General features: G+C 53.0%; 1 protein-coding gene across 1 annotated transcript in view; it reads right to left on the reverse strand.

Moving 5' to 3' along the window:
• The window catches only part of LOC142259783 (tubulin alpha-3 chain-like), a 57,829-nt gene extending 43,860 nt beyond the window's left edge, over positions 1–13,969 (reverse strand). The window contains exon 1 of the mRNA XM_075331889.1: positions 13,859–13,969. Coding sequence (XP_075188004.1) covers positions 13,859–13,861 — 3 coding nt within the window. The 5' untranslated portion in view covers positions 13,862–13,969. The remainder of the gene's footprint in view (positions 1–13,858) is intronic.
• Between the last annotated feature and the right edge of the window lie 176 nt (positions 13,970–14,145).

The following is a 14,145-nucleotide window of genomic DNA, read 5'->3' on the forward strand; positions in this document are numbered from 1 at the left end:
ATCACTGTTTCACATGTTATTTGTTTTTTTTTTTTTAGAAAATAACATATTTGGTATAAATTTTAGAACTAATAAAATCTAAGAATAACTACATACCAAAATGAAAAAGAAGGGAATTTTGTTTACTTACCGTAAATTCCTTTTCTTCTAGCTCCAATTGGGAGACCCAGACAATCGGGTGTATAGCTTCTGCCTCCGGAGGCCACACAAAGTATTACACTTAAAAGTGTAAAGCCCCTCCCCTTCTGCCTATACACCCCCCCATGCATCACGGGCTCCTCAGTTTTGGTGCAAAAGCAGGAAGGAGGAAACTTATAAATTGGTCTAAAGTAAAATCAATCCGAAGGAAGTTCGGAAAACTAAAAACCATTCAACATGAACAACATGTGTACACAAAGAACAACAGCCCGAAGGGAACAGGGGCGGGTGCTGGGTCTCCCAATTGGAGCTAGAAGAAAAGGAATTTACGGTAAGTAAACAAAATTCCCTTCTTCTTTGTCGCTCCATTGGGAGACCCAGACAATTGGGACGTCCAAAAGCAGTCCCTGGGTGGGTAAAATAATACCTCGTAATAGAGCCGTAAAACGGCCCCTTCCTACAGGTCGGCAACCGCCGCCTGAAGGACTCGCCTACCTAGGCTGGCATCCGCCGAAGCATAGGTATGCACCTGATAGTGTTTCGTGAAAGTGTGCAGGCTCGACCAGGTAGCCGCCTGACACACCTGTTGAGCCGTAGCCTGGTGCCGCAAAGCCCAGGACGCACCCACGGCTCTGGTAGAATGGGCCTTCAGCCCCGAGGGAACCGGAAGCCCAGAAGAACGGTAGGCTTCGAGAATTGGTTCCTTGATCCACCGAGCCAGGGTTGATTTGGAAGCCTGTGACCCTTTACGCTGGCCAGCGACAAGGACAAAGAGTGCATCCGAGCGGCGCAGGGGCGCCGTACGAGAAATGTAGAGTCTGAGTGCTCTCACCAGATCTAACAAGTGCAAATCCTTTTCACATTGGTGAACTGGATGAGGACAAAAAGAAGGTAAGGAGATATCCTGATTGAGATGAAACGGGGATACCACCTTAGGGAGAAATTCCGGAACCGGACGCAGAACCACCTTGTCCTGGTGAAACACCAGGAAAGGAGCTTTGCATGACAGCGCTGCTAGCTCAGACACTCTCCGAAGTGAAGTGACTGCTACTAGGAAGACCACTTTCTGCGAAAGGCGTGAAAGAGAAATATCCTTCATTGGCTCGAAAGGTGGTTTCTGAAGAACCGTCAGTACCCTGTTCAGATCCCAGGGTTCTAACAGACGCTTGTAAGGAGGGACGATGTGACAAACCCCCTGCAGGAATGTGCGTACCTGTGGAAGTCTGGCCAGGCGCTTCTGAAAAAACACAGAGAGCGCTGAGACTTGTCCCTTAAGGGAGCCGAGCGACAAACCCTTTTCCAGTCCAGATTGAAGGAAGGACAGAAAAGTGGGCAAGGCAAATGGTCAGGGAGTAAAACCCTGATCAGAGCACCAGGATAAGAATATCCTCCACGTCCTGTGGTAGATCTTGGCGGACGTTGGTTTCCTAGCCTGTCTCATAGTGGCAATGACCTCTTGAGATAACCCTGAAGACGCTAGGATCCAGGACTCAATGGCCACACAGTCAGGTTGAGAGCCGCAGAATTCAGATGGAAAAACGGCCCTTGAGACAGCAAGTCTGGTCGGTCTGGTAGTGCCCACGGTTGGCCGACCGTGAGATGCCACAGATCCGGGTACCACGACCGCCTCGGCCAGTCTGGAGCGACGAGGATGGCGCGGCGGCAGTCGGACCTGATCTTGCGTAACACTCTGGGCAGCAGTGCCAGCGGAGGAAACACATAAGGGAGCTGAAACTGCGACCAATCCTGAACTAAGGCGTCTGCCGCCAGAGCTCTGGGATCTTGAGACCGTGCCATGAATGCCGGGACCTTGTTGTTGTGCCGAGACGCCATTAGGTCGACGTCCGGCGTACCCCAGCGGCAACAGATCTCTTGAAACACGTCCGGGTGAAGGGACCATTCCCCTGCGTCCATGCCCTGGCGACTGAGAAAGTCTGCTTCCCAGTTTTCTACGCCCGGGATGTGAACTGCGGATATGGTGGAGGCTGTGGCTTCCACCCACAGCAGAATCCGCCGGACTTCCTGGAAGGCTTGCCGACTGCGTGTTCCCCCTTGGTGGTTGATGTATGCCACCGCGGTGGAGTTGTCCGACTGAATTCGGATCTGCTTGCCTTCCAGCCACTGCTGGAACGCCTTTAGGGCAAGATACACTGCCCTGATCTCCAGAACATTGATCTGAAGGGAGGACTCTTGCTGAGTCCAGGTACCCTGAGCCCTGTGGTGGAGAAAGACCGCTCCCCACCTTGAAAGACTCGCGTCCGTCGTGACCACCGCCCAGGATGGGGGTAGGAAGGATTTCCCCTTCGACAATGAAGTGGGAAGAAGCCACCACCGAAGGGAGGTTTTGGCTGCCTGAGAGAGGGAGACGTTCCTGTCGAGGGACGTCGACTTCCTGTCCCATTTGCGGAGAATGTCCCATTGAAGGGGACGCAGGTGAAACTGCGCAAAAGGAACTGCCTCCATTGCTGCCACCATCTTCCCTAGGAAGTGCATGAGGCGCCTCAAGGGGTGTGACTGGCCTTGAAGGAGAGATTGCACCCCTGTCTGTAGTGAACGCTGTTTGTCCAGCGGAAGCTTCACTATCGCTGAGAGGGTATGAAACTCCATGCCAAGATATGTCAGAGATTGGGCCGGTGTCAGATTTGACTTTGGGAAATTGATGATCCACCCGAAACTCTGGAGAGTTTCCAGAGCAATGCTCAGGCTGTGTTGGCATGCCTCTTGAGAGGGTGCCTTGACAAGCAGATCGTCTAAGTAAGGGATCACCGAGTGTCCCTGAGAGTGTAGGACTGCTACCACTGTTGCCATGACCTTGGTGAAGACCCGTGGGGCTGTCGCCAGGCCAAAAGGCAGTGCCACGAACTGAAGGTGTTCGTCCCCTATGGCGAAACGCAGGAAGCGCTGATGCTCTGGAGCAATCGGTACGTGGAGATAAGCATCTTTGATGTCGATTGATGCTAGGAAATCTCCTTGGGACATTGAGGCGATGACGGAGCGGAGGGATTCCATCCGGAACCGCCTGGTTTTTACGTGTTTGTTGAGCAGTTTTAGGTCCAGAACAGGACGGAAGGATCCGTCCTTTTTTGGCACCACAAACAAGTTGGAGTAAAAACCGTGACCCTGTTGCTGAAGAGGAACAGGGATCACCACTCCTTCTGCCTTCAGAGTGCCCAGCGCCTGAAGAAGAGCATCGGCTCGCTCGGGGGGCGGAGATGTTCTGAAGAATCGAGTCAGGGGACGAGAGCTGAACTCTATCCTGTAACCGTGAGACAGAATGTCTCTCACCCAACGGTCTTGTACCTGTGGCAGCCAGGCGTCGCAAAAGCGGGAGAGCCTGCCACCGACCGAGGATGCGGTGTGAAGAGGCCGAAAGTCATGAGGAGGCCGCTTTGGGAGCGGTTCCTCCGGCGGTCTTTTTAGGGCGTGACTTAGACCGCCAAGAATCGGAGTTCAACTGACCCTTCTGTGGCCTGTTGGACGAGGAGAATTGAGACCTGCCCGCGGGCCTAAAGGACCGAAACCTCGATTGTACTTTCCGTGGTTGAGGTCTCTTTGGTTTGGGCTGGGGTAAGGATGAGTCCTTTCCCTTGGATTGTTTAATGATTTCATCCAATCGCTCACCAAACAGGCGGTCGCCAGAAAATGGCAAACCGGTTAAGAACTTTTTGGAAGCAGAGTCTGCCTTCCATTCACGTAGCCACATGGCCCTGCGGACTGCCACCGAATTGGCGGATGCTACCGCCGTACGGCTCGCAGAGTCCAGGACAGCATTAATGGCGTAGGACGCAAACGCCGACGCCTGAGAGGTTAAGGACACCACCTGCGGAGTAGAGGCACGTGTGACTGCATTAATCTGCGAGTGACAAGCTGAGATAGCTTGGAGCGCCCATACGGCTGCGAATGCCGGAGCAAAGGACGCGCCGATAGCTTCATAGATGGATTTCAACCAGAGCTCCATCTGTCTGTCAGTGGCATCTTTGAGTGAAGCCCCATCTTCCACTGCAACTATGGATCTAGCCGCCAGTCTGGAGACTGGAGGATCCACCTTGGGACACTGAGCCCAGCCCTTGACAACGTCAGGGGGGAAGGGATAACGTGTGTCCTTAAGGCGCTTTGAAAAGCGCTTATCTGGACAAGCTCGGTGTTTCTGGACTGCCTCTCTGAAGTCAGAGTGATCCAGAAACGTACTCATTGTACGCTTGGGAAACCTAAAACGGAATTTCTCCTGCTGAGAAGCTGACTCCTCCACCGGAGGAGCTGAGGGAGAAATATCCAACATACGATTGATGGTCGCTATAAGGTCATTCACTATGGCGTCACCTTCAGGTGTATCTAGGTTGAGAGCGGCTTCAGGATCAGAATCCTGATCTGCCACCTCCACTTCATCCTCTAGAGTCCTCCTGCTGAGACCCTGAGCAGTGTGATGAAGTCGAGGGAGGCTCCCAGCGAGCCCGCTTAGGCGGTCTGGGACTGCGGTCCGTGTCAGAGACCTCACCTTGGGACCTATGAGTCACCCCAGGAGCACTTTGCTGCTCCAACAGAGGGGGGCCTGGGGTCAATGATTCAACTGTGCCCGGGGCCTGTGTTACCGGCCTGGACTGTAAGGCTTCTAGTATCTTAGCAGACCATTTATCCATAGTCTCAGACAGTTTGTCAGCGAATACTGCAAACTCCGTCCCTGTCACCTGGACAGTGGTAGCAGGTGGTTCCACCTGGGCCACCAGTGGCAGAGGCTCCGGCTGAGTAAGTGCCACAGGGGCCGAGCATTGCACACAATGAGGGTCAGTGGAACCTGCCGGTAGCATAGCCGCACATGAGGTACAGGTTGCAAAGTAAGCCTGTGCTTTGGCACCCTTGCTTTTTGCGGACGACATGCTGTTGTCTCCTCTGAGTACAATCCAGGAGGGTATATAGCCAAAAACCAACAGTGCGACCGTACAGAGTAAATGTATAGCATATAAGCATATATATATATGTACACTTCGGCACTCAGTGGGGCCAGCACCTAGAAACAGGTGCTGCTTACCGACCGCCCAAAGCGGTTGTGTGACCACCAGATTCCCTGCCTGGGCCTCCCAGAGCCGTGTTGTCTCTCCTCTCCAGCTTCAGAAGTGCTGACAGGAATGGCTGCCGGCGTTCTGTGAGGAGGAGGGGGCCGTGGGCGTGCCCTAGAAAGTGCGGGAATCTGGTGCCCCACTGTGCTCAGTGAGGGGGGAGGAGGATACAAAGTATGCTCCAGCCCTCAGCGCTGATGTCCAGTGCAGCGTCCCGCCCTTCCCCTGACTGGCAGGCCTGGGGGCGGGAATATGCGGTACTAGACCGCAGAAGCCGGGGACTAAAGTTATAAGCGCGGCCGGCAAACAAGCGCGGTCAGCGCGGTAGTCCCGGCGCACTAACACACCCAGCAGTGCTGCAGCGTGTATGACACAAGCGCTCCATGCGCCGTCCCCAAGGGGACACAGAGTACCTCACAGTAGCAGGGCCTTGTCCCTGACGATACCCGGCTCCTGTCCAGCAGATTCCCCAGGGGCTGCGGAGGGAGCACGGTCCCAGTGCCTGGAGACCGATTAGGATCCCACTTCACCCAGAGCCCTTAAGGGATGGGGAAGGAAAACAGCATGTGGCTCCTGCCTATGTACCCGCAATGGGTACCTCAACCTTAACAAACACCGCCGACCAGAGTGGGGTGAGAAGGGAGCATGCTGGGGGCCCTGTTATGGGCCCCCTTTTCTTCCATCCAATATAGTCAGCAGCTGCTGCTGACTAAATTGTGGAGCTATGCGTGCATGTGTGCCTCCTTCGCACAAAGCATAAAAACTGAGGAGCCCGTGATGCACGGGGGGGGTGTATAGGCAGAAGGGGAGGGGCTTTACACTTTTAAGTGTAATACTTTGTGTGGCCTCCGGAGGCAGAAGCTATACACCCGATTGTCTGGGTCTCCCAATGGAGCGACAAAGAAAAAACATATATCTATCTATATCTATATATATATAAATTGAATAAAACAAGATCTGAAAGTCATATGGATCCCGAAAGGTAGTGATAAAGTCTACAGCTCACGCCCAAAAAAAAGTGCTCATACACCTTTATCAAATGAAAATTACACCGGCCATAGACCTCTATGGTGACACCTGCATAGACCTCTGTGATGACACCTGCCATAGACCTCTATGGTGACACCTGCCATAGACCTCTGTGATGACACCTGCCATAGCCCTCTGTGGTGACACCTGCCATAGACCTCTGTGGTGACACCTGCCATAGACCTCTGTGATGACACCTGCCATAGACCTCTGTGGTGACACCTGCATAGACCTCTGTGATGACACCTGCCATAGACCTCTGTGATGACACCTGCCATAGACCTCTGTGGTGACACCTGCCATAGACCTCTATGGTGACACCTGCCATAGACCTCTGTGGTGACACCTGTCATAGACCTCTGTGGTGACACCTGCCATAGACCTCTGTGGTGACACCTGCCATAGACCTCTATGGTGACACCTGTCATAGACCTCTATGGAGACACCTGTCATAGACCTGTGGTGACACCTGCCATAAACCTCTGTTATGACACCTGCCATAGACCTCTATGGTGACACCTGCCATAGACCTCTGTGATGACACCTGCCATAGACCTCTGTGGTGACACCCGCCATAGACCTCTGTGGTGACACCCGCCATAGACCTCTGTGGTGACACCTGTCATAGACCTCTATGGTGACACCTTCCATAGACCTGTGATGACACCTGCCATAGACCTCTGTGATGACACTGGCCATAGACCTCTATGGTGACACCTGCCATAGACCTCTGTGGTGACACCTGCCATAGACCTCTGTGATGACACCTGCCATAGACCCCTATGGTGATACTGGCCATAGACCTCTATGGTGACACCTGCCATAGACCTCTATGGTGACACCTGCCATAGACCTGTGGTGACACCTGCCATAGACCTCTGTGGTGACACCAGCCATAGACCTGTGGTGACACCTGCCATAGACCTCTGTGGTGACACCTGCCATAGACCTCTGTGGTGACACCTGCCATAGACCTCTGTGGTGACACCGGCCATAGACCTCTGTGGTGACACCTGACATAGACCTCTGTGGTGACACCTGTAATAGACCTCTGTGGTGACACCTGTAATAGACCTCTGTGGTGACACCTGCCATAGACCTCTGTGGTGACAACTGCCATAGACCTCTGTGGTGACACCTGCCATAGACCTCTGTGGTGACACCTGCCATAGACCTCTGTGGTGACACCTGTAATAGACCTCTGTGGTGACACCTGCCATAGACCTCTGTGGTGACACCTGCCATAGACCTCTATGGTGACACCTGTCATAGACCTCTATGGTGACACCTGTCATAGACCTCTATGGTGACACCTGCCATAAACCTCTGTTATGACACCTGCCATAGACCTCTATGGTGACACCTGCCATAGACCTCTGTGATGACACCTATCATAGACCTCTATTGTGACACCTGCCATAGACCTCTATGATGACACCTGCCATAGACCTCTATGGTGACACCTGCCATAGACCTCTATGGTGACACCTATCATAGACCTCTATGGTGACACCTATCATAGACCTCTGTGATAACACCTATCATAGACCTCTATTGTGACACCTGCCATAGACCTCTATGATGACACCTGCCATAGACGTCTATGGTGTCACCTGCCATAGACCTCTATGGTGACACCTGCCATAGACCTCTGTGGTGACACCGGCCATAGACCTCTGTGGTGACACCTGCCATAGACCTCTGTGGTGACACCTGCCATAGACCTCTGTGGTGACACCGGCCATAGACCTCTGTGGTGACACCTGCCATAGACCTCTGTGGTGACACCTGCCATAGACCTCTGTGGTGACACCTGCCATAGACCTCTGTGATGACACCTGCCATAGACCTCTGTGATGACACCTGCCATAGACCTCTATGGTGACACCTGCCATAGACCTCTATGGTGACACCTATCATAGACCTCTGTCATGACACCTATCATAGACCTCTATTGTGACACCTGCCATAGACCTCTATGATGACACCTGCCATAGACCTCTATGGTGACACCTGCCATAGACCTCTATGGTGACACCTATCATAGACCTCTATGGTGACACCTATCATAGACCTCTGTGATAACACCTATCATAGACCTCTATTGTGACACCTGCCATAGACCTCTATGATGACACCTGCCATAGACGTCTATGGTGACACCTGCCATAGACCTCTATGGTGACACCTGCCATAGACCTCTGTGGTGACACCGGCCATAGACCTCTGTGGTGACACCTGCCATAGACCTCTGTGGTGACACCTGTAATAGACCTCTGTGGTGACACCCGCCATAGACCTCTGTGGTGACACCCGCCATAGACCTCTGTGGTGACACCTGCCATAGACCTCTATGGTGACACCTGTCATAGACCTCTATGGTGACACCTGTCATAGACCTCTATGGTGACACCTGCCATAAACCTCTGTTATGACACCTGCCATAGACCTCTATGGTGACACCTGCCATAGACCTCTGTGATGACACCTGCCATAGACCTCTGTGGTGACACCTGCATAGACCTCTGTGGTGACACCTGCCATAGACCTCTATGATGACACCTGCCATAGACCTCTGTGGTGACACCTGCCATAGACCTCTATGGTGACACCTGCCATAGACCTCTGTGCTGACAACTGCCATAGACCTCTGTGGTGACAACTGCCATAGACCTCTGTGGTGACACCTGCCATACACCTCTATGGTGACACCTGTCATAGACCTCTATGGTGACACCTGCCATAGACCTCTGTGGTGACACCTGCCATAGACCTCTGTGGTGACACCTGCCATAGACCTCGGTGGTGACACCGGCCATAGACCTCTGTGGTGACACCTGCCATAGACCTCTGTGGTGACACCTGCCATAGACCTCTGTGATGACACCTGCCATAGACCTCTATGGTGACACCTGCCATAGACCTCTATGGTGACACCTATCATAGACCTCTGTCATGACACCTATCATAGACCTCTATTGTGACACCTGCCATAGACCTCTATGATGACACCTGCCATAGACCTCTATGGTGACACCTGCCATAGACCTCTATGGTGACACCTGCCATAGACCTCTATGGTGACACCTGCCATAGACCTCTATGGTGACACCTATCATAGACCTCTGTGATAACACCTATCATAGACCTCTATTGTGACACCTGCCATAGACCTCTATGGTGACACCTGCCATAGACCTCTATGGTGACACCTGCCATAGACCTCTGTGATGACACCTGCCATAGACCTCTATGGTGACACCTGCCATAGACCTCTATGGTGACACCTGCCATAGACCTCTGTGATGACTGTGGTGACACCTGCCATAGACCTCTGTGGTGACACCTGCCATAGAAATCTGTGATGACACCTGCCATAGACCTGTATGGTGACACCTGCCATAGACCTCTGTGGTGTCACCAGCCATAGACCTGTGGTGACACCTGCCATAGACCTCTGTGGTGACACCTGCCATAGACCTCTGTGGTGACACCTGCCATAGACCTCTGTGGTGACACCTGCCATAGACCTCTGTGGTGACACCGGCCATAGACCTCTGTGGTGACACCTGCCATAGACCTCTGTGGTGACACCTGCCATAGACCTCTGTGGTGACAACTGCCATAGACCTCTGTGGTGACACCTGCCATAGACCTCTGTGGTGACACCTGCCATAGACCTCTGTGGTGACACCTGCCATAGACCTCTAGACCTCTGTGGTGACACCTGCCATAGACCTCTGTGGTGACACCTGCAATAGACCTCTGTGGTGACACCTGCCATAGACCTCTGTGGTGACACCTGCCATAGACCTCTATGGTGACACCTGTCATAGACCTCTATGGTGACACCTGTCATAGACCTCTATGGTGACACCTGCCATAAACCTCTGTTATGACACCTGCCATAGACCTCTATGGTGACACCTGCCATAGACCTCTGTGATGACACCTGCCATAGACCTCTGTGGTGACACCTGTATACACTTCTGTGATAACACTTGCCATAGACCTCTGTGATGACACCTGCCATAGACCTCTGTGGTGACACCTGCCATAGACCTCTGTGGTGACACCTGCCATAGACCTCTGTGCTGACAACTGCCATAGACCTCTGTGGTGACAACTGCCATAGACCTCTGTGGTGACAACTGCCATAGACCTCTGTGGTGACACCTGCCATAGACCTCTGTGGTGACACCTGCCATACACCTGTCATAGACCTCTATGGTGACACCTGTCATAGACCTGTGGTGACACCTGCCATAGACCTCTGTGGTGACACCTGCCATAGACCTCTGTGGTGACACCGGCCATAGACCTCTGTGGTGACACCGGCCATAGACCTCTGTGGTGACACCTGCCATAGACCTCTGTGGTGACACCTGCCATAGACCTCTATGGTGACACCTGTCATAGACCTCTATGGTGACACCTGTCATAGACCTGTGGTGACACCTGCCATAGACCTCTGTGGTGACACCTGCCATAGACCTCTGTGGTGACACCGGCCATAGACCTCTGTGGTGACACCTGCCATAGACCTCTGTGGTGACACCTGCCATAGACCTCTGTGGTGACACCTGTCATAGACCTCTGTGGTGACACCTGTCATAGACCTCTGTGGTGACACCTGTCATAGACCTCTGTGGTGACACCTGCCATAGACCTCTGTGGTGACACCTGCCATAGACCTCTATGGTGACACCTGTCATAGACCCCTATGGTGACACCTGTCATAGACCTGTGGTGACACCTGCCATAAACCTGTTATGACACCTGCCATAGACCTCTATAGTGACACCTGCCATAGACCTCTGTGATGACACCTGCCATAGACCTCTGTGGTGACACCTGCCATAGACCTCTGTGGTGACACCTGCCATAGACCTCTGTGGTGACACCTGTCATAGACCTCTATGGTGACACCTTCCATAGACCTGTGATGACACCTGCCATAGACCTCTATGGTGACACCTGCCATAGACCTGTGTGATGACACTGGCCATAAACCTCTATGGTGACACCTGCCATAGACCTCTGTGGTGACACCTGCCATAGACCTCTGTGATGATACTGGCCATAGACCTCTATGGTGACACCTGCCATAGACCTCTATGGTGACACCTGCCATAGACCTCTATGGTGACACCTGCCATAGACCTCTGTGATGACACCTGCCATAGACCTCTGTGGTGACACCTGCCATAGACCTCTGTGGTGACACCTGCCATAGACCTCTGTGGTGACACCTGCCATAGACCTCTGTGGTGACACCTGCCATAGACCTCTGTGGTGACACCTGCCATAGACCTCTATGGTGACACCTGCCATAGACCTCTATGGTGACACCTATCATAGACCTCTGTGATGACACCTATCATAGACCTCTATTGTGACACCTGCCATAGACCTCTATGATGACACCTGCCATAGACTTCTGTGGTGACACCTGCCATAGACCTCTGTGATGACAACTGCCATAGACCCCTATGGTGATACTGGCCATAGACCTCTATGGTGACACCTGCCATAGACCTCTATGGTGACACCTGCCATAGACCTCTATGGTGACACCTGCCATAGACCTCTGTGATGACTGTGGTGACACCTGCCATAGACCTCTGTGGTGACACCTGCCATAGAAATCTGTGATGACACCTGCCATAGACCTGTATGGTGACACCTGCCATAGACCTCTGTGGTGTCACCAGCCATAGACCTGTGGTGACACCTGCCATAGACCTCTGTGGTGACACCTGCCATAGACCTCTGTGGTGACACCTGCCATAGACCTCTGTGGTGACACCTGCCATAGACCTCTGTGGTGACACCTGCCATAGACCTCTGTGGTGACACCTGCCATAGACCTCTGTGGTGACAACTGCCATAGACCTCTGTGGTGACACCTGCCATAGACCTCTGTGGTGACACCTGCCATAGACCTCTGTGGTGACACCTGCCATAGACCTCTAGACCTCTGTGGTGACACCTGCCATAGACCTCTGTGGTGACACCTGCAATAGACCTCTGTGGTGACACCTGCCATAGACCTCTGTGGTGACACCTGCCATAGACCTCTATGGTGACACCTGTCATAGACCTCTATGGTGACACCTGTCATAGACCTCTATGGTGACACCTGCCATAAACCTCTGTTATGACACCTGCCATAGACCTCTATGGTGACACCTGCCATAGACCTCTGTGATGACACCTGCCATAGACCTCTGTGGTGACACCTGTATACACTTCTGTGATAACACTTGCCATAGACCTCTGTGATGACACCTGCCATAGACCTCTGTGGTGACACCTGCCATAGACCTCTGTGGTGACACCTGCCATAGACCTCTGTGCTGACAACTGCCATAGACCTCTGTGGTGACAACTGCCATAGACCTCTGTGGTGACAACTGCCATAGACCTCTGTGGTGACACCTGCCATAGACCTCTGTGGTGACACCTGCCATACACCTGTCATAGACCTCTATGGTGACACCTGTCATAGACCTGTGGTGACACCTGCCATAGACCTCTGTGGTGACACCTGCCATAGACCTCTGTGGTGACACCGGCCATAGACCTCTGTGGTGACACCTGCCATAGACCTCTGTGGTGACACCTGCCATAGACCTCTATGGTGACACCTGTCATAGACCTCTATGGTGACACCTGTCATAGACCTGTGGTGACACCTGCCATAGACCTCTGTGGTGACACCTGCCATAGACCTCTGTGGTGACACCGGCCATAGACCTCTGTGGTGACACCTGCCATAGACCTCTGTGGTGACACCTGCCATAGACCCCTGTGGTGACACCTGTCATAGACCTCTGTGGTGACACCTGTCATAGACCTCTGTGGTGACACCTGTCATAGACCTCTGTGGTGACACCTGCCATAGACCTCTGTGGTGACACCTGCCATAGACCTCTATGGTGACACCTGTCATAGACCCCTATGGTGACACCTGTCATAGACCTGTGGTGACACCTGCCATAAACCTGTTATGACACCTGCCATAGACCTCTATGGTGACACCTGCCATAGACCTCTGTGATGACACCTGCCATAGACCTCTGTGGTGACACCTGCCATAGACCTCTGTGGTGACACCTGCCATAGACCTCTGTGATGACACCTGTCATAGCCTTCTATGGTGACACCTGCCATAGACCTCTATGGTGACACCTGCCATAGACCTCTGTGGTGACACCTGCCATAGACCTCTATGGTGACACCTGCCGTAGACCTCTATGGTGACACCTGCCATAGACCTCTATGGTGACACCTGCCATAGACTTCTATGGTGACACCTGTCATAGCCTTCTATGGTGACACCTGCCATAGACCTCTGTGATGAGACTCCAGTTAAGGTACACATTACACAGCCGGCTCTTCATGTCTTCTGCGCCAATCACAGGTCTGATTATAACAGACAGATAGCCAATCACAGACGGGAATTGTGGGAGGTGGTCTTGTCTCCTTTCAACGGTCACTGATGCAGCCTCGCCCCCAGCAATCATAGTGCGTCATGGCCCCCACTAATGGCCCTCACCACGAGACCTTATCCCCTGCTTCTATTAGCTGAGCCGGGGCTCCGCAGTGAGCTGCGGGTGGACGCCATGTCTTACCATAGTTATCTCCGCAGAGGTATGTCCAATGGGGTATGTTTGTTCCGCCGCTTCACGTCTCTTCTCCTCACCTCACACCGCGCAGCTCCAGTAACCAACTGTCCCGTCTCCCGCCCGCTGCCCCTGCTTATAAGACTCATGCGGTGCGCTCGAGCGTGTCTGCCTCTACTGATTGGATGAAATTGCAATGAGGGCGGGAAATTATAACCAGTCAATCTCCAGTTATCCATACAGGTAGCGCGTGCAGGCTGTGATTGGTTGCTAGGCAGCTGGGGACAGCAGTGATT

The sequence above is a fragment of the Anomaloglossus baeobatrachus genome (assembly GCF_048569485.1).
Source record: "Anomaloglossus baeobatrachus isolate aAnoBae1 chromosome 9 unlocalized genomic scaffold, aAnoBae1.hap1 SUPER_9_unloc_4, whole genome shotgun sequence".
Taxonomy (NCBI): Eukaryota; Metazoa; Chordata; class Amphibia; order Anura; family Aromobatidae; genus Anomaloglossus; species Anomaloglossus baeobatrachus.